Below are 21,578 nucleotides of genomic sequence, written 5' to 3' on the forward strand. Positions count from 1 at the left end.
CTCCCATTAAATTACTTAGGAAGTAGTAGTCGTCGTAGTAGTAGCAATAGCACCATCATCACTAGTAGTAGCAGCAACACAGGCACCAGCACCAGTAATATATAGTACCAGCACTAGTTGTAATTTTATACATACTCTCTCTCTCTCTCTCATGAAGTGGGCCACACATGCACACCCACACTATGGCCCACTTTACCTATCTGTCTGGATTCAGGCAGAAGTTCAGAAGTGGGAAGTAGATCATCCACCCATGCCCACACAAACACCAATTACACTCATAAAGTCAGCCACACAGGCCCACTTCACATTTCAGTGATTCACTGCACTGATGGGAAAGTTAATCTTCCATGAGGTGTGAGAGTGCTTTTACTACAAATACATTTGTGACAAGTATAGTCTGGTGTCTTAAAAAATAATCAAGACTTCAAAACCTCTAATTAATTTTCCCATTGGACTGATATCACAGTTGATACTAATCTCTTTGATAGATGCATGAAACAGTCCACTAACCCTCTGCAAGTAGTTAGTCTCCTTGTCTCCCTGCTGCAGGTCAGTAAAGAAGGGATTATTACATCAAGAAGCATTTGTCGTATGCTTGATGTTACGAGCAGAGAAAAGTGCCTTATTGTAGCTTTAGGTTTTCATTTAGTTACTGATTTGCAATTTCGCTTTCCATATTTTGAATTTTCAATGATGGATTTTAGTTATTTTCCAAATTCTTGAAAACTTATAATGGGTACAGGAATGTAATGATATTTTGAAAGAATCTGAAAATTTTATTTATCTTTTCCTTAAATATGTGTAAAAGCAAGCAAAATACCAGCTTTCCTACACACTGCTAATCTTTGCTGCCAGTGCCTCACGCTTCTTGGCTCGGGCTGCAGCCACCATCTTTTGCTTGGGGCCAGGAAGGTTGTGCTTCCGGGCAAACTTCATGTTGCGCAAGAATTTAGGCTCAACCTGTAAACAAATTATTATGTAAAGAAAACAATACTTTGAAAATGAAATGGACCACATTGTATCACAACAACAATAACTAATATTTATTTCTAAGAGAAAAGAATTTCATGAAAATTCCTGACACACTAGAGGAAAATTTTTTTCATTTTACATATACAGTAAGCCCATCATACTAAATTTCCTATTCATCAAACATAACATGGTTTACCGACCATCAATTCAATAACAATAAAAAAGTAGCAGTGGCAGCATGGGGGTAAGGGAGACTATGGACGGTGGTGGTGCTGGTGAGCCCACACTGACTCAGTCTGATATGCTTCAAGAGGTGAAATGAAAGGTTATGTTTGTGTTGTCTGTACATGTATTCTTGTCTTCTTGGACAAAATAAAACCATTTCTCCATAAAATTTGTTTTGTCTACACCAAAACAAAGTACAGGCAACCCCCTTTAACGAAGGTTCACACAACGAAGGTTTCATTTTACTACCATCTGCTCGTTCAACGAACACCAAACTCGCTTTAACGAAGTTTTATCCAGGTAATTTTTTTTCCAAATTTGAAAGCCCCACCATATCACGCAAGCTGACAGGCTTTTGAATACACCAGGAGCTGCTGGTACTAAGGCCTGCCTCAGAAAAAATCCTGGGATCCCTAGAGAATGAAGATCAAGATCAAGATCAAGCCTCTCGTGGACAACACGCAACACTCACTCCCCAGTCAAAACATAACAGCGTCAGCAGCAGCTTGTTTTCCCTAGCTCAACTTACAACCAAAACGCCCTGCAATTGGCCTAGTGTTCATAAGAAGACCAGGAAGTCTCTTACTCTCCAAATGAAGCTAGATATTATTCACAGACACGAGAGAGGCCAAAAAACTATAGCAGTGCTGGCCACTATCTTGACTCCATATTATACTGTCTCTATTTTCAAGTCAGCAGACTCTATTAAGAAGGCTGGCGAGACCGTATCTTCTTTGCAAGCTAAAGAACCACCTGAACTTGTGACTCTACAATGGATAAAATGGACAGCCTTGTGGAAATGTGGTACATAAGTTTTGCATGCAGTACAATGATGCGCACTTTGTTTACATTCCACAGGTTGCTGGTTAGTGTCTTTCCCGTTTCACTCTTCCTCCCTTCATAAAGTTAAGATCATCAACATTATAAAGTTACATACATTAGTGTACATTATAATGACTTAAATTAAACTACCTAAATGTTTAACTTCATAATTTTTACTTTCATTAAACCTTTTACTGTACTATGATGCACTCTCGCTTTGCTCACTCTCAATGGAAGTTCAAATCAGGGGTTAAACTTGTTATAATCGGTTCGCTTAACGAAGTGTTTTTTAGGAATGTAACCCCTTCGTTAAATGGGGGTTGCCTGTATATGCTGTATTATTTACATCTGATACATGAGTTACCAAAAATGATACGAGTTCAGGTTAATTTTTTTCCCCACTGAACTTCCCTCTCATATATGAAATGCAAGTTTGATGTGTGAAAGGGGAATCTGACTATTCTATCTTGCTTGAATCTTTGCCATTATTGTCAGTGGTCTCCTATCAATTAGAATGATATACTGACTGTTTACTGTAGTAAACAATTATCATATCACTTCCATCAAGAAAGCACACAATAAACAGCAAGATAAAAACATCGAACAAGTTGAAACATGAAAAAATAAATTATAAAAAAATTCTGAATTCTCCAAAATCACAGGGAGGTCTCAAGACAATAATCCCATTCTTTTGGCTAACTCTTATGACTCTGGCATCTCAGTGGGCCTTTTTCATTCCCATGTTAGTTGTCTTTGGCTGGTTTTCCATCTTACATAAAAAGAACCTGACAAAAAGTCAGGTAATTTCTTCCTGACTGGTGATATTATATGTGAATTACCAGTAAGTATGACCTGTTATACAATGCTATCTTGCAAGAGAAGAGTTCCTTTCATAGTGTAGAAGCAATCATTATTTTATTTACATTAACAAAAATATTTAAGGGTTTGATTCAGGGCCACTTGTCACAGACTTATGACAAGTCACTACCTCAAAACTGAACCTTGGCCTTGTAAGATGCACGCTGATTTTGAAAATTTTTTTTGGGGGAAAAATGGTGCATCTTAAAAACCAACCAATATGGTACATCATCAAATATCATATGCACATGTCAAACATTCCTATTAAATACCTTACAAAAATATCTAAATTCAAATTTATGAAAAATTATGAATTGAACATCTGAAGCATGCAGTGTCCCCATGAGAAACAGAGGCAGACATCTTGTTTATCACCATGTCTGCCCACAGTGTTGCCAACACAGCTCTGCTATAAACAACATTTTTTATGGCATGTTCCTTCCCCTTGTGCAATATTATCAAACATCATACTATTGGTGGAAAAAAAAAGGTGGTATCAGTACAGACCCACTTATTAATCAATTTGTACTGATTTCTGGAGTATTTCAAAGATAGGATGAGGTGGTCAACTGTTGGATTAAGTGTATCCTTACATCCTGCACCTTTGACTAAGAACTGAGACTACAATAGGAACAGGGAACACCATATCATATCTCTTTCTGATCCAAGATCCCAGCAAAGTTCTCATGGTTGCAAATAGATCTCATTAATTCCTACATCATCCTTTTGCTGTATCAAAATAGTAATTCTAAAACTGACATGGTAAGCATTAAATTACTTGAATATATGTTATGTAAAAACTTAAACTTACATTCTGAAAGGTCATGTAATCTTTACTGATCCATTTGCCTTACATACTGCAACATACAAGAAATAAAACAGCTTCACTCACCCCTCGCATGGATGGATGCTTCTGCTTCTTAGGGCGGCGGATGGGATTACTGAAACAAAATGAAATAATTAATTTCTACTAAGAAGTTCATCTAAATTAAATTTCTCAAATTTGAATTAACCCATCTCATCTTCAAGCCTTCCCATACAGCAGGTATTCTCAACCTTTCCTCCATCATTAACCCGTCATGTCTTTATGTATCCCATACTCCCACCCAAAAAACACATTCTTACATGAAAAGTGCTTGTAAGTGCAGTGACATACTTGTACTTGGAATAAAGTCAATAGCAAAATGTATTTTGAAAAAAATCCACATACTGTAGTTGGACTTAAATACAGTTTTACCTGAGCTTGGATCCAACCCCATCAATCTTTGGTCTTTTTCTAACTCAAAACAATGTTTGTATCACACTTCCTACTTAGAACTTTTTACATTAACTTATACACTGCGGCTGCCAAAAATAGCTGCCGTTTCTTCTGTAGTAATTTCCTTTAGCTCGTGTTGCTTTCACTGCAACATTTGTGTTTCCGTCCCTCTATTGTCAGCTATAATGGATATCACATTTTTGTATTCATATACGATCATGCCATGAGGATCACCTTGATTCTGTGGCACTGAGTGATAGTTAAGAGGCGCTCAGCTGTTCTCACAGTCCTCACTCTGGAACTAACCTGCACTGTGAGTGGATAGTTTTCTGTGTTTTCACCTTGTATCCTATACTATGGCATACAAGAGTCTCTCACAGGAAAGTCATTCCAAGATATCAAGGAAAACTGAAACCATTAAAAAAAAGTTGAGTGTTACATAGCTATGCTAGGAGAGACCTCAGTAATTGTCCATGTGATGGGACTGAGGGAGAGCACATTGTGTACCGTAGTACTACAGCTAACAAAATGAGAACATATATATATTTTTTTCTGTAACCCAGTGATGTACTGAATTTTTTTTTTTTTAAGGTTTAAGTAAAAAAATTCCCAAAATAAGGAGACTTTCCCAGTGGCCAGGAATGTAACCCCCCACTATTACCACTGTTTCCTATGGGGAGAAAACATGAATTTAAAGGAATTGAATATCAAGGCTATGATTGGCTTAACATAAACAGTATTGATTAACACAATGGCTTCTTTTAACCTAATTGGTAACTGATGATTATCATTATTATGGGTTGGCTGGGTGAGTCGACATGTGATGCTGTCAGTAAGCATTCAACATTCTTGAAAAAAGTAGTCATGGAGCAAATAAATTATGTACATGAATATATCTATATCTCTCTATTTATATATATATATATATATATATATATATATATATATATATATATATATATATATATCTATCTATCTATCTATCTATATATATATATATACACACACACACACACACACACACAAGCAACCCCCGCTTAACGAAGAGGTTATATTACAAAAAACTTCGCTAAACGAAACTTCGTTAAGCGAACCAATTATAACAAGTTTGACCCCTGACTGAACTTCCATTGAGAGTAAACAGAGTGATGAGAGTGTATCATAGTACAGTGAAAGGTTTAAAGAAAGTAAAAATTGTGAAGTTAAACATTTAAGCAGCTTAATTTAAGACTAAGTCATTATAATGTACACTAATGCATGTATGTAATTTTATAATGTTGATGATCTTAAATTTATGAAGGGAGGGAGAGTGGAGCAAGAAATACACTAGCTGGCAACCTGTGGAATGTAAACAAAGGGCGCATCACTATATCATGTACAAAACTTATGTATCACATTTCCACAAGGTTTCCATCTTATCCATTGTAGTCACGAGTTCAGGTGGTTCTTTTAGGCCGGCCATACACTATCATGTAGACTTGACAGGTATGCCTGTCAGGTATACCTGATAGTGTATGGCGGGAAAAACTAGCCTCTCAGGCGACCTGACAACTGATGAAAATTTGATTAGTTCTGCCTGACAGGCGAGTAAACATGATGTGTGTGTGGCGGTTTCATCAGATGTACCTGAACAGGTCTCTCAGTTACAATCCTTTGAGTTTCTTCCGTCTGTTTTAACATTTCACAAAAACTACAGATAATAAGGAGAAAAAGTACAACTCATCTTCTCGAGAATCCATGGCGAACTGACAAACTTGACAGGTATGCATGAAGAGTGTGTGTGCTCCTCAGGTATCAGGTATACCTGACAGGCATACCTGTCAGGTGTACATGATAGTGTATGGCCGGCCTAAGCTTGCAAGGAAGATATGATCTAACCAGCCTTCTTAATAGAGTCTGCTGACTTGAAAATGGTAGACAGAAGATGGAGTCAAGCCATGGTGGGAAGCAATGGTATTAGTTTTCTCGTCTCTCTCGCGTCTGTGAATAATATTCAGCTACAGTTCGAGAGTAAGAGACGTCCTGGTCTTCTTAACAATGCTAGACAACATTGCAGGGCGTTTTGGTGGCATGTAGAGCAAGGGAAGACGAGCTGTAGCTGACGCTGTTATTGTTTTGAACTAAGGGAGTGAATGGTGCGCGTTTTGTACATGAGAGGCGCTGGTGTATTCGAAAGCCTGTCTGCTTGCGTAATACAGTGGGGCTTTCAAACTTGAAAAAAACTACCTGGATAAAACTTCATTAAAGTGAGTCTGGTGTTCGTTAAACAAGCATATGGTAGTAAAAGGAAATCTTCGTTGTAGCAAAATTTTGTTGTGTGAACCTTCATTAAACAGGGGGTTGCCTGTGTGTGTGTGTGTGTGTGTGTGTGTGTGTGTGTGTGTGTGTGTGTGTGTGTGTGTGTGTATATATATATATATATATATATATATATATATATATATATATATATATATATATATATATAGACACACACTTGACCCTCATTTATGTAGACCTCGTCTATCCAAATTTCAGTTTATCTGGACAATGTCCAGATAATAATCTAATAATTTTAGTCTTGATAGCCAACAAATAAATTCAAACAATGCATGCCTCACATACTGTCAGAAACGGCGATAGATGGCACTGGGCAATTGTTAACAAGTCCAGGTGACGCTCATATGCACAGTGTTTTGTCTGGTATCAATGAACAAGTTTGTGATTTTTTTAATACCTTAGAAATCTTAATCATGCCTCCTAAAGGCGTTAAGCATAAGTGAGTGACCGTAACTGTGGCTTAAAAACTGGAGTCAATAGGAAAGTTAGAGAAAGGAGCTGGACTTGAGTGGTTGTGAAGAGTATGGTGTGACCAAGCAAACTGTGTTGAACATTAGTAAATAAAAAAGTAAAGGCAACGTCACACTAGCACTTTTCCGTCAACTTTCTGAAGACTGTCAACTTTTGTTGACGTTCGTCATCACACATATGTAGGCTTGCTACTACCTCTGTCACATTTGTTTACTATAAACAAACATGGCTGCCCCTCCCCCCATCCCCAGTAAGCTGTTCCTTTTTTGGTTCTCTAATGCCCTTTATGAGAAACTCTTCTGAGAGAGAGAGAGAGAGAGAGAGAGAGAGAGAGAGAGAGAGAGAGAGAGAGAGAGAGAGAGAGAGAGAGAGAGAGAGAGAGATAAACCCACTGGAAATGCAGGTTCCCTAAAAGATCCAAAAGAGTCAGCCAAAAACCAGGGACAAATGTTATGACACCTCTTAAGATCCTAAATGAAGTCAAGTTGTAGGACGATGGAAATACAAAAGCAGGTAGGGAATTCCAGAGTTTACCTGTGAAAGGTATGAATGATTGAGAATACTGGTTAACTCTTGTATTACAGGGTTGGACAGAATAGGAATTAGAAGACAGCCTTGTGCAGGGAAGCCATAGGAAGGAGGAGGCATGCAGTTAGCATAAAAATTGCAATAAATGATAGAAAAAGATGCAAAATTTTGGTGGTGAGAAAGAGGCTGAAGAAAGTCAGTCAGAAGAAGGGAGTTGATGAGACAATAAGCTTTTGATTTTGCCGTATCTAATAGAGCTGTATGAGTGGAACCAATCCAAATGTGAAGAGTACTCCACACAAGGATGGATAAAGCCCTTACACAGATTTAGCAGATGGAGAAATTGAATCTTTAAGTCAATGAAAGCTACTAAGTTTTCTCTGCCCCAATCACAAATCTTAGAAAGATCAGAAGTCAGGCATTCTGTGATGACCCTGCGTGATCTGTTTACTTTCTGAAGGGTTGGTTGTCTTTGAAGGGACGTGTAGAAACATGTAGGGTGGTATCCTCAGTGTAGGAATGGGTAGGGCAAGAAGTTTGGTTAAGGTCATTAATGAATAATAGAAAGAGAGTGGGTGATAGGACAGAACCCAGAGGAACATCACTATTAATAGATTTAGAAGAGCAATAGAACGGTTGGAAAGGAAACTTCCGATAAAGTTGCAGACAAAAGGATAGAAACTGTAGGAGGGCAGTTCAGAAATCAAACCTTTGTGCCAGATTCTATCAAAAGCTTTTGAGATGTTGAAATCTCTAAAAGAGGATGAGCTAGACTCAGTAAGGAAAGCCACTACATCACCAGTAGAGGTATCTACACAGAAGCCATACTAGTGATTAGATAGAAGAGTGTGAAGTGACAGATGTTTAAGGATCTTCCAATTGAGAATTGATTCAAAAACTTTATACAAGCATGAGATTAATTAAAAGCTTTAGGAGAGTAATATGCTCACTGTATCTATTTAACATCTATTAAGTAATCTTTTCCATGCACTCAGCTATTAGTTAGGTTAGTTTGTTTTGGTTTAACTGGTCAGAGAAACCATAAGATGACCTAAATTTTGCATCCTACAAAAATCTAAGGAGACAAAGGACCCATTTGTGTTATCTGGACTGCAGAGTTAAGTCTGAAAAAAATTAAATCACGACCAAAACAATTCTTGGCTTGAAAACATCATGGCTTAAATTACTTGACCAGAAGGGAACATGGCCTCAATGACTTGAACTTGTGCTGGGGAGTCAAACTGTAGTCCAGGAACAGCCACTAGTGATGACAGTTATTAGGCAGGGCAGGAGAAAATGAGCTCAGACTCCTTACCCTACCCTCCCTCAATCTTTAACATTATGCTTCTTGTTTATATCTGGCTTTCAAGAAGTCCAGTAAAATAGCACCTCACTAGAGCACAGGAGGGCCAAGCAGTACTCACTACTCACCGGTGAGCCTTGCGGTTCTGGTTGTGATTAGTATGGTTCTTGGACTTGGCCATGTTGTCCAGTCACACACCTGTGAAAACGAAAAATAAACAACTTTACACTTCAAATACAAAACAGCTATTTCCCATTTCAGCTCTAAGGGCCAACACAAACTGGTTCTCAGGCTGTAGGGAAGACAGTAGTGTCCTAATATAGATGTCCCTCTAGCTGTCCTTGTTTTCCAGCATTTCCTTCACAGCTCATTAACTCAGCTGATGAGACGTGGGAATGAAAAAATGATAACCAAAACTAACCTAACCTAAACCTAATATTAACCTACCATAACTGAACCTAGCTGAGGCGACACGCATCGCTGAAACGTCTTCCTCAGAACCAACCCTTCTGACCAACAACGTGGTTGGGTTATGCTAGCAAGGTTAGGTCAACATTATTGTTAGGTTAGTTTTGATTATCTTATTTTCATTCCCACGTCCCGTCTGCTGAGTGAAAGAGTTGTGAAGAAAAACGAGGCCAGCTGCTGGAACGTTTATCTTAGAGCAGTGGCAAGAAGAATTATTACAAAGTATTGGCAACATTTCATCTTACCTGGTTGGGCTCCCGAGGGAACCCCGCATGGTTAGCACGCCAGCCCTAGAAACAGATACTAGGGGAGCATGGCAATAAGAAAGGGTTAGAAAGTGTGCTAATTGCCAAAAACAAATGTCAGGATCAGTTTTCACAAAGTCAAAGAGAAGGTCACCCAAGAAGATAGACAGACCCTTCTTAAAGCTGTTAAGAGAGTCTGATTCAGCCAGATTGTTAGGAAGGGAGTTCCAAGCTTTCACCACTCTGACGGAGAAGAATCTGTGTCTAGCATCATGATGACTATGAGGAACAAGGATTTTGTAGCAATGACCTCTCGTGCCAATAGAAGGGGCTAAGGTGAACAGGTCGGTAGGAGAGATTGGGGGAGAGATTATGAAAAATCTTTCAACATTTAATTAAGTCTGCACGTAGCAGCCTCCCTTTGACAGAGTATAGATTCAAATCTGCGAGACGCTTAGCATAAAGCTTGTTTTCAAAACCTTGAATCCTTTTTGTCCACTGTCGCTGAACTGATTCAAGCAGTTTTAAGTCAGTACTATAGACCGTATTCCAGACGGTAGATCCAACCTCCAGAAGTGGGCGAATATGAGAAAAGAGGGGGTAACCATAAACTGAGGGGAGCAGCATAGTGTTGATTTTAGAAGATTATTGGACAAACCTGCTGCTTTAGAAACAACTGACCAAATGTGTTCATGGAACCTCAGGGTTGAATCAACTATAATGCCAAGGTCAACAACACTGGAATTTAAGTGAAGGGGTTTATTTATATGATAAGAAGAATATGGACCCAGATCAATGGTATCACGGAGGTGGGCACCAAAGCTTATGACTTTAGTCTTAGCAGCATTGGCTCTTAAATCCCAGGATTCAGCAACTGTTATGAGGGTGGCAATGTCTCTTTGAACAACTAATATATCAACCAATGCAGAGGACACGTTTTGAGAACGGATAAGAAAATATAGTTTTAGATCATCAGCAAATATTTTCACATTTGATTTTAGGTAAGCAGATATATAGTTAATATATATTAGAAAAAGAAGAGGCCCCAGCACAGAGCCTTGGGGGACACCACTGGTGACCGGATAAGAGGAACTAGAAGAGCCCGCTACTAAGACCTGCATAGATCTGTTAGTAAGGAAAGATTTAATCCAAGTCAGGGCCTTACTCTCTACGCCAATGCACTGAAGTTTGTTAAAGAGTATTTGATGGTTCACAGTATCGAACGCTTTAGCAAAGTCAAAAAGAATTAGATCAACCATGCTGCCATTATTTATCCAGTAAGTAATATCATTGTAAGTTAGCAACAGCTGGTCTTCAACAGACCTCCCTGACCGAAACCCAAATTGATTAGGACTAAGTATAGAATTGACGTCCAGATATTCAAACAGCTTAGAAGTAATGATCTTCTCCAAGGTTTTGCATGGTGTGGAGGTCAGACTTATTGGCCTGTAATTAAGGGGATCACATTTTTTTCCTTTCTTAAAAATGGGTACAACGTGTGAATTTAGCCAGGCTAGTGGAATCCTCCCTGATTGTAATGACTTTTTAAAGAGGAGATACAGAGGGTAGGCCAGGGTGCTGGAACACTTCTTAAGCAGTGTCAGGTGAATAGTCAGGTCCCATAGCTGAGGTAGGATTAATACTGTTCAAGACCTTCGTAACGTCTAACATGGTTAACTGAATTTCCTGGAAGGTTTCTACATAAGACTGGTGAGGAGATTGAGGTAGACCAGATGGAGTAGTGAACACTAAAGCAAAAGCTGAACCCAATATACTGGCCATTTCTTTTGAGTTGGATGTAAAGCCATCAGGACCAGAAAGAGGCCCAATTGAAGGACAACCCACTTTCCTACTCCGTATATATGAGTGGAATGGTTTGGGATTGGTAGAAAAGTTAGAAAGAATTAGGTTCTCATAAGCAATTTGTCTTTGGGTGGCATAATTTCTGTAATTGAAGTTAATGTCAAGAAAAACATGAAGGGCATCAGAAGCAATTTGTGAGTTTCTACCATGAAGTGTTCTCAACTCTGTAGTTATTCCAGGCTTGACTCCTAGAGGTAATGAGATCTTTAGGAGGTTTATGTTCCCAAGGCTTATGGGAAAAATTGTTACTATTATTTGTGCGACAAATAGGGGCATAAAATTTGCCTAAGGAAGAGATTATGGTTAGAAAACTATTATATGTTTCATTAATAGACAAGTCTATAAACTCAAGGTCCCAATCAATTGAGGAAAGATACTCATTTATTTTCTTAAAGTTAGCTTTGGGCCAAAAACATGAAGAACATTCCCAAGTAGGATGACCATTAAACTGAAAAACGTAACAGCAAAGGATTGCACAATGATCACAGTTAGGGAAAGGTGGAAGCACATTAGTGGACAACACTCGATCCAATTCAGAAGTGCCTTAATATTAGTAGGTTCCTCAATCCACTGAGTAAGTCCAAGAGATGCAAAACAATCAAGAAAAAGTGAGTCCTTGGAGTAGATGACCCTGAACAAAGTACAAGTCCTGGGCGGCAAGTTGACTTTATTACATATTTCTTGTTGCTCCATAGCCAGTCTTTCTTACACAAACTGAGGGAAGATAAATCACTTGTGGCCAACAGATGACCAACAGGCTAGCCGATACTCTCATGCCAGGTAATACAATAACACCCGTGTCTCGGGAAGCACAAACATATCATATCTCACCTAAATGTGTCTAAAATACAAAACCTAGCAGTATTCTCCCTCCATAGTCCAACAGTCCAGCAATAACACAGCCTTCCATCATTCCTCATTCCACATACAGCGAGCCAATCCCTCCCCGTGGTTTTGTTTACCTTTTATACACCTCATTTTGAACACAGCTAAGGCTTACTATCTCTAATCTTACCACCGCATCACATTCCACATTGACTACTTATTGATCTTACATACACAAAAAAATTCCTTGAAGAAAGATGACTGAGATAAAGAACGATTTACTGGTGGAAGAGCTCACTCACCTGGCTGACTGCTAAGTCGATGCGGGAAAGGAAGGCACCAAACCAAAGGGATGTTTCGGCGCTCCCACATCTTCGGCTTGCTGCCTCGGCTCATTTCAAACTGATGTCAAAATATTGCTGGGTTTTCTTACAAAAAAGGGGAACTTTTACTACGTAAACTACAGCCTTTCGAAAGTAGTGAAGGTGCACCAGAGCAGTATTTTAGAATGTGTGTAATTCACCTCCTCGGTCGTATGTGTGTAATTCACCTCCTCGGTCGTATGTGTGTGATTCTTGCAAAAATAAATTAGAAAGTAAATAGATAGATACTAGTAGGAAAGAGAGAGAGAGAGAGAGAGAGAGAGAGAGAGAGAGAGAGAGAGAGAGAGAGATGAATCCGTAGTCAGCTGTAGCATGAACTGATCAAGATCAGCATCAAGGTAACTCTAACAAACAAACCCCTCAGCCATCACTCATATCTCAGCTTGATTGGTGGAGTTGGTTTGGTTTTAACAGTTTCTCATTCCCAAGGCATTGTTTGCCTTTGCTTGTGAAGGAAACATGAGTGAGGAGGTGGAGGAACACGGGGTCAGGATTAACATAAAGGGCACCTTCCATGCCCCCAAGAAGAATGAAGTGATGTACAACTCTGAGATGATTGTCAATAGGTGAGGCGTCTCTGCTACTCATTGCCTTAGTGTGTGATAGAGATTGCAGTCTATCTTTCGTAATTTTCCTTAACATTTTCTCTTCAGGAATGGTTTCGATATTGTCTTGTTATGAGCATAATGAAAAATGATAACCTTTTCCCACTGAGCAGGATGATGTCTGTTGCTGTTGTGATGTGTGCTTCAGGAAATAATTGATTCGTTCATTAATTAGAGTTAAGAGAGGTTGCTAGGGAATGTGGTAATTATCAATAATCACCCTATCAATGAATCTCTGATGTGATTTGTGATTTTGTGGTGAGAAATGTAGCAGCAGTGAATTGATTGATGCTCACCCACCCCAGAAAAAAAAAAAAATCCCACAGGCCTCTTAAGATGTAGGCATAAGTTGGAGATGAAAAAAAAGTCATAACTCCAAAAATATGAATTTACGACAGAAATTATATTGTACTGATCTCTGTACAATAAAATACCATCAATTAATTCACCACACTTCTCACCAGAAAAACGAGTCACATCAGAGATTTGTTAGATGAGTGACACTGCTGATTGACCATGTATTTAACAGATTTATTATTTTATTAAGCATAATACTCTTATGAGAAACCTTTGTATGTTTTTTTGCAGGTCACTGGTGTTGTGTGCCTTGGCAGCTTACTATGAGTCTGGCTTGTGCACCAACAGCCAAGTCAGATGTCTGGATGCTCTTGGGGCTACGGGGGTCTCAGGGTTGGCTTGGACAAAACATTTTCCAAAGGTAGTTGATTTGTGAATGGTATTTAGTTTTATGTACATTTTTATTTAATTTGTTTCTTTGCTACTTCTATTCAGTTCTTGTTTCTTGGGATGCTTATATTCAGGATTATAGTTTTTGATTGCTTGTTAATTTGTATTAGTTACAAAATACAGGTTTTATGTCATGAATCTCACAAATTCCATTTTTGCCATGTGTTGCTTTTATTGATAGGTTACAGATCATACAGTCAGAGTACCTAGAGTATCTGCATGTTCTATATTGACAAGATGGGGTTCACAACACTTCCTCCACCTAGGTTGATGTTGTAATCAATGACCAGTCTCCAGCGGCCACTGAGAGGATCACCAGCAATGCTGCCACCAACAACCTCCAAGTCACCATCACCTCAGAAGATGTCAGTGTTTTACTACACCAGAGACCCTTTGACTTTGTGTGAGTGTGGATGTGCTCTGCAGACCAATTGGGTCTTTCCACAGTGGAAGGAAGGGAAATGGTATAGTGTGAGTTACCTTGTCCTGCTATACAGTCTGTTGCTGACACATGGCATAAGGAAAATAAACAGTGGTGATTCCAACAGGTTCTTAGACTGCTATGGATCATCAGTGCACTATCTTGATGCAGCGTTCCGCAATGCCCCCAAACACAGCATGCTGGCAATCACCTCCACTGACGATTCAGCCTTGTATGGTAAGGCAACTGATGTGACCCTTAGGAACTATGGTGGTTATGTGGTGAAGACATCATACGCTAAGGAACTGGCGGCTCGGCTGGTTCTTGGCAGCGTTGTGAGGTGAGGCTCGGTGATCCTGCTCCAGCTATTGTGGGCTCAGTGTGCAAAGCATTGACCTTCAACGTTAATGGCTGAGTCTGTCTAGATTTATATGACAGAAAGGTGGCATGCTTGATATTACAATGCTTGCTTTCTTGCGTGCCTCTCAGTTTTTTTTTGTTTTGTTTTGTTTTGTAATTGTGTTCAAGCCAAACATAATTTCAGTCATTAGTTATTTTTTCCCATTTCTTCATATGGTTAACTTGGGATTGCACATGATATGATGCTTTACATTAGAATAGTACATTAGATACACATCCAATTTTTATCCTAGTGGCCAACTTCCCCACGTATCTCAGAGAACAATCCAAACTGTGCACGAATGTTCAGCTTCCTCTGTACATTTTTGTTGATAGTCCAAGATATTTGACACTTATCTGAGGTCATGAAAGTGTTTGATTTAACTGATATCCAGAATATTTGGTTCTGACTTAGACAGCGTTTAGTGTATTCAGTTGAAGTAGTGTAATGTTTTTGGTCATTATTATGACAAAATTACTCCTAATTGCTAGCCATCCTTGTATTCACCAGGGCTGCAGCCAAGAGCAACAAAGGTGTAGAGGTAGTGTGCTGCGTTGCCCTCAAAAGCTTCATCACAGTTTTGGTGCGAGTATTGAGGGGCCCAGCAGCTGCCAACACATGTGTACGCAAAATTCGACGCATCATACACTGTTGTGTTTGTGAAGACCGTGCCTTCTATCCTGAGACAGTGTACCCTCTTGGTGAGTGTCTCACACTAGAGCTGTGTGTGTGTGTGTGTGTGTGTGTGTGTGTGTGTGTGTGTGTGTGTGTGTGTGTGTGTGTGTGTGTGTGTGTGTGTGTGTGTGTGTGTGTGTGTGTGTGTGTGTGTGTGTGTGTGTGTAATTCACCACAGTCGTCTGCTGGTCACCCAGCTAATCTTCCCCGTTACGGAGCGAGCTCAGAGCTCATAGACCAATCTTCGGGTAGCACTGAGACCACAACACACTCCACACACCGGGAAAGCGAGGCCACAACCCTTCGATTGTGTGTGTGTGTGTGTGTGTGTGTGTGTGTGTGTGTGTGTGTTTGTAATTCACCTTGGTCGCCTGCTGGTCACCCAGCCGGTCTTCCCCATTATGGAGTAAGCTCAGAGCTCATAGACCGATCTTCGGTTAGGACTGAGACCACATCAACACACAACACACACCGGGAAAGCGATGTGTGTGTGTGTGTGTGTGTGTTTGTGTTTGTGTGTGTAATGATAATAATAATAATATACGGTTTATTAATTTGGCAGTGCAACAAAAAATTTACACTGAAAATGTACAGGTCATTAAAACAATGAAATGCTTAACCTAACTATGGGTCTAACTTAGCCAAGAATTTACTTATTTATTTATTTATTTATGGCTCACACCATAGTGGGCACTGCGCTAAAGTGGTACCGATCAGTGTGCGGTGCTCTTAAGGGCGCCACGCGATTCTGGTGTCGGGTGGCCCGGGCAGGGGGAGGCATGTCTGGGGGTAGCAGGTGGCGGAGACGTGGATGATGCAGCAACCCTTTCCCAAATTTTTCCAAGGCTTCCTGGTGTCTTGTGGCCAGCCTCGGCAGACTCAGGCAGGTCAGGGCTTCCTCGTAGGACCTGTAGGCAGGCCCAAGGATGACTCTGAACACCCTCTTCTGAACCCTCTCCAGCTGTTGTCATTGTGTGAGGTTCAGGGAGGAGGACCATGCTGGGAAGGCGTACATGAGCTTAGGGAGTATAAAGGTGAGGTACACTCCCCTCAGCTCATCTGCCGGTGCACCCAGGGACCTGAGTCGGCGCAGCATATAGATCTTGTATGAGGCTGACCTGATGATGGTGTAAACATGCTGCTTCCATGATAACTGATCATTCACCAAGACACCTAGAAGCTTGGTGTTGTGGACCACCTGGAGGGAGTGAGGGCACACAGATAGCTGGGGAGGGGGGACTGCTGTTGTGGAGGTACAAATGTGCATCACCATGATCTTGGTGTGGTGTGTGTGTGTGTGTGTGTGTGCGTGCGTGCGTGCGTGTAATTCACCACGGTTATCTGCTGGTCACCCAGCCAGTCTTCCCCATTACGGAGCGAGCTCAGAGCTCATAGACTGATCTTCGGGTAGGATTGAGACCACAACACACTCCACACACCGGGAAAGCGAGGCCACAACCCCTCCAATTACATCCTGTACCTATTTACTGCTAGGTGAACAGGGGCTACACATTAAGAGGCTTGCCCATTTGCCTCGCCGCGCTGGGACTCGAACCCGGGCCTCTCGATTGTGAGTTGAGCGTGCTAACCACTACACTACGCGGTGTGTGTGTGTGTGTGTGTGTAAGAGAGAGAGAGAGAGAGTTTTTTGGATAAGTGTACAGTAGTAGACACACAAGAATAAATTGTTTCCTAATTTATATGTTACCTTTCATGTTTCAGGATTTAAAATTCTATTAAATAAAAATTTCAGAAGAGCCATACTCTCTGTTGTCTTGTGACTGTCGAAGCAAGAGTGCCGGGAAGTTGGCAGTGGAGCTTGGGCCTGTGTGGTGTGATGAGATATTTGATGCCAACTTCTGCCAGGCAATGCTGACACAAGCAAGCAACCTACAGCTTTCTCAAAAAGTAATCAGCCTTTTACAGGTGAGATGGACCAGGTAAATTAGTATTTTGTATTGAAATAAATGGCATTTCTAATTGAAATAATATGAATGACTTTTAACGATAGTACTTTGTCTTCTTTGGCCAAACATTAATCCTTCTATAAAGATTTGGACACATTAATCCTGCTGTCTGATTGGCCTTTATACTGAACAGTTTTAAGAAGATATGAATTGCCCTGATTTTGTGGCTCACTTTGTTAATTTTGAAAAATGAGACAATAGACAAGCACATCATGGATGTAGTTGAAGTACTGCTAGTGGACTTAATGTATGTATAATTTTTTTAAGAAATATTTCCAAACAGGAAGTAATGACATCTCTGCTATCCAACAGACAATAGTAAGTGAAAGCAAGTGTAAAGGAGCAGGGAGACCTAATGAGAGTGTGGGAGGAGACAAAGAAAATACAATGAGTGGGATGGCTGAACACACCTCTGCGTGGATGGAAAAGGAGGAGGATGAAGAGGGGGAGGACAAAGAGAAGGAAGGATCACAACACCAGCCTTGCCATTCAGTTGACGAGGACAATGATGGGGAGAGATCACCTAAGAGAATGAAGATGGATCACCCAAGATTAAAATCTCCGGCATTCTATTTCAATCTCCATCGTCACTCGCCTAAAGGTAAGTTTTGCTCATTTTTATGCAGCATAATGTCCAGGAAGAATTACTGTTCCTGGCCACCTTCCTGAAGGTTGTGCTGAGTTACTATTTTAGATATAGACAAGTTAACTCTGTGTTTTACAGTGAAGAATGATTCAGTATGGCCTGTGGTCCTGACTGACCTTTTCCATATTGTACAGGCCATGACCTAGGCAAGATCAACAGGGTGGTAGACTACTTGCAGCGTGCGCACCACAAGGCCAGTCGCACACACTTTGATCCTGAGGCCATCCGCACTGACTGCACTCTCAGAGAGTTCACCCAACTCCTGCTGGAGTTCTCTCAGACACAAAACTGAATCTCTCATCCCTGTTTTCCATTGTATGTATTTTTCATTTGCAGCCTTTCCTCACGTCAGTTCAAAATTTGCTCATAAACTAGACAGTGAAAGCGTTTTGAATTTCTGTTCATAGTTTAGGAGGGTAAGGATTTTTTTTAACACTCGTACATTATTTACAATAAGGATATTTTTGTGAATAAAAGAAAAAGCTGAAACTTAAGTCTCAGTATTAAAAATACCTGTTGTGCAGCTCAGTATATTCAGAAGAAAGGTATCCACAAAAAGTACCAGTCTTACAATACAAACATGAAGACTATCACACAAAATTATAGATAAATACAGTATGGACAATATAGAAATGACTAGTAATGTTGATGTGTGAGGACAAAACCAGGATCTTAGAAAACCATCTGGAGCAGCAGGAATATAATGCAAAGAAGCTCTGACTCAACTGTGGGAAATGTGTGTGTTTAAAAAAGGAACGAATGAAGAACTCCTTTAGCTAATAGTTCACATGGAGAATTTTCTTTGGGAAACTTCCATTTTTCTACTGAATTCTTTAAACATATTTTCAAGACAACTAGTACGCAGATGAACAATCCAAGCACTGAGGCAAGTTCCTTTAGACAGACCATTGGTAAGCAAAGTAAGGATGGTGAAATAATTGCAGATTGAGTGCAAGACATTTGATTTGTAAAGAAGTTAAATGTGGAGTTATTGAGGAAATCAATTGCAGTGTTAAGAGATGGTGTAACTATGGGGAAAGAATGGTTGTATGGGATAAGTATGGAAGATGTGTTGGACGCAGGAGCAGACCACCATCAGTGAAATGGTGATGGAAGTGCTGGAATGTATGAGAGAATGGTATGAGTATATGTGAAGGACAGGAATACATAGAGATTCTTCTGTCATAGCCATTCCTAGGATTTATTTGCCAGATATGAATAAAGGTATGAATTAAAGATTGCCTCTGTAATATTGGCTTCAGAGCAGCAACCCTTGCATAATTGGTCTGTATTTATCATGCACTTTATCAGGAACTCTATGGTACTATTCTCTCCAACATGAGACTTCTGTATTAGATTTTTTTATAGAACTTTAGTACACTTGGTGATGAACATTGTCACTGGCATGTGACTGTTTTTGGTGTGAGATGCTGAACAGTACTGGCCATGACTCCAACTTGCTCCCTCTTGTGCTCAACCCTGCAGCCTTGTCACAGCAATGAAAGGGTGTCTAAATCAATGATGTTTTATTTGGTAGTACAGCAGATTTACTGTTGTTTGTGACAGTAATGTATACAATATGAAAGAACACTTAAGGTATTTAGAAAACAGTTTTGACTCATTTTTTTGCTTTTATATATATTTTTCTACCCATTACCCAGATATAAATAAAGAATTACTATTTGCATTTCAACAGTGAAGCCAGCACAGCGCAATATTGACTCAAGGTGGGCATCTGGATCTTCTATTAGTAAATCAGGTCATATAACTAATGAAGTGAAATTTCACAAGTATAAATTTTCAATATAGTATTGATGATGACATTCAGGAAATATGATACACAAGCTTCATGATCAATGCAGGCAAGCAAAATGCATTGATATCTAAGAACCCACTTCTTCACTACAATTGAACACCCATCAAAATATACGGTTCATCATACATAGATTTACAGATTAGATAAAAAAAATCAAAATGCTATTTGCATATTTATAAAAGTGTATCAGTGAGTACACTTGAATCCAATCCTACAAAGTCAAAAAGTTCCAGGAAGTATAAATAATGATGATATAATAATAATAATAATAATAATAATAATAATAATAAAGGACAGATTTTAGAAGGTATGACAACTGGCAATCAGATCTTCCACACTATTTGGCAATTTTCTACATTAACCATAAAACAGCCATTATGAAGCATGTTAGAAAATAGGTCAACTTAAGAACACAATTGCATTGGTACACTTCTCATGGTTCTAATATTCAAAAAAAAAATCAGAGGGAAATTATCCTACAGAGAACAGTAATGCAGTGACTATACAGTGGAGTAGATCATGTCTCATTGGCCCTCTTTCAAGATATACTGGGCAGCCGCCACCACCACCACCACCACCTCACACATCTCATCATCACATGCTGCACATATTACATATGCTCTCAGTGCTAGACCCAATCCTCAGACCAAAACAAGCAAGCAGTAGTGAGAATCTGATTATGGTGATGAGGCACAGGAGCACTGACTGAGCATCTTGCTGCTAGCACTAATATCATCAGCTGGAAGTGCCAGAATCTCACCCAACTTGGTATTATTCCGGAGCGCCTTGTTTATATGGGACCTGTTTTGATCCTCCCTACGCCTCACACAGATGGGTTGCTGGGTTCCAATATTCTAAAATTATACTAATACATTTGTTAAAAGATATAAGATATAATAAAACATCAGCTAGATAACAAGTCTGACATACTATCAAAACATTAATGGCAGCAGTACAGTACATTCCCAGCTTGATACACAGTGAAGGGAGGGAGCGGTGCACACTTGGCCACAACACAGGGTCATTTCCCCAGCAAGGGGGTCAGTCACTCTTTGCACACTGTCATAGCACATAGATGTCAGAAGTTGGTGCAGACGCCACAATGCACTGGCGGTCGATGTAGCATACAACACAGATGCACGCAGGATATCACACAATGATGCCTCACGCTTACTGGGACTTTTCCTTGTTGCCAATGGGAAGGGCAGCCTTCACCCTGGGAACACAAGCACAGTTTTACTTGTCTACTTAAAGACAAATATCTTATCATATCATGGGTCTTAACAATGTAACTTCCATAAGTTATACTTTTGAGTTCCTATGTTTTCCGTGGACTTTCATAGCATAAAATGTAGGAAATAATTATGTAAATGGTAAATGTAATCCTTAGATCTCTATGTATCAATCAATATCTATATGATGCTTTCTCTTCCGAGGAATTCCCTGAGAAGGGAACAGCAATAACAGAAAAGTCTCCCTCTTTCTTTATTTCAGCATTGTTTGTCATCTAAATTTCCTTACTCATTTTCATATTCATCCCCATCCCTACTTTGAGAACCTATACAACTCATATCTGCACATATCTGTGAAACTTGCTGCATTTATTGTCCACATCATGCATGTGCCAAAACTGGAAGTACAATACTGTTTCTCATACATTATTACTGTGTCAGTAGCATAATTCCTTTCATTTGCAATTCTCTACAATGTCCCTTTGATTTCCTAGTTGCTCCTTCATATCTCTTTCCTTCCATGTCCTTC

The 21,578-nt window shown here is 39.7% G+C and overlaps 3 protein-coding genes across 5 annotated transcripts in view; 1 reads left to right on the forward strand and 2 right to left on the reverse strand.

Annotated features, from left to right (window-relative positions):
- Positions 1 to 763: 763 nt before the first annotated feature.
- On the reverse strand, positions 764 to 12,545 carry LOC123512373 (60S ribosomal protein L29-1-like). 2 transcript variants are annotated; one of them, XM_045268748.1, is made up of 4 exons: positions 12,460 to 12,545; positions 8,885 to 8,954; positions 3,770 to 3,818; positions 764 to 960 (listed from the first exon to the last, which is right to left on the reverse strand). In XM_045268748.1, the coding sequence occupies exons 2-4, from the start codon at positions 8,935 to 8,937 to the stop codon at positions 829 to 831; spliced, it is 234 nt and encodes a 77-aa protein (XP_045124683.1). In that variant the 5' UTR covers positions 8,938 to 8,954; positions 12,460 to 12,545; the 3' UTR covers positions 764 to 828. The 2 variants fall into 2 exon arrangements, with proteins under 2 accessions (XP_045124683.1, XP_045124684.1); XM_045268749.1 differs by lacking the exon at positions 12,460 to 12,545 and adding an exon at positions 12,392 to 12,452.
- Positions 12,546 to 12,869: 324 nt separating this feature from the next.
- Positions 12,870 to 20,403, forward strand: LOC123512376 (TRMT1-like protein). The gene is made up of 8 exons (XM_045268759.1): positions 12,870 to 13,106; positions 13,734 to 13,863; positions 14,159 to 14,295; positions 14,441 to 14,653; positions 15,224 to 15,414; positions 17,142 to 17,314; positions 17,668 to 17,956; positions 18,136 to 20,403. Exons 1-8 carry the CDS (start codon positions 13,000 to 13,002, stop codon positions 18,291 to 18,293), a joined length of 1,398 nt encoding a protein of 465 aa, XP_045124694.1. The 5' UTR covers positions 12,870 to 12,999; the 3' UTR covers positions 18,294 to 20,403.
- LOC123512374 (reticulon-2-like) overlaps positions 19,513 to 21,578 on the reverse strand; it is a 39,899-nt gene continuing 37,833 nt past the window's right edge. For both annotated transcript variants that reach the window (XM_045268751.1, XM_045268750.1), the window contains one exon: positions 19,513 to 21,033. In XM_045268751.1, coding sequence (XP_045124686.1) covers positions 20,988 to 21,033 — 46 coding nt within the window. In that variant the 3' untranslated portion in view covers positions 19,513 to 20,987. The remainder of the gene's footprint in view (positions 21,034 to 21,578) is intronic.

This window comes from Portunus trituberculatus, chromosome 33 (assembly GCF_017591435.1).
Source record: "Portunus trituberculatus isolate SZX2019 chromosome 33, ASM1759143v1, whole genome shotgun sequence".
Classification (NCBI taxonomy): domain Eukaryota; kingdom Metazoa; phylum Arthropoda; class Malacostraca; order Decapoda; family Portunidae; genus Portunus; species Portunus trituberculatus.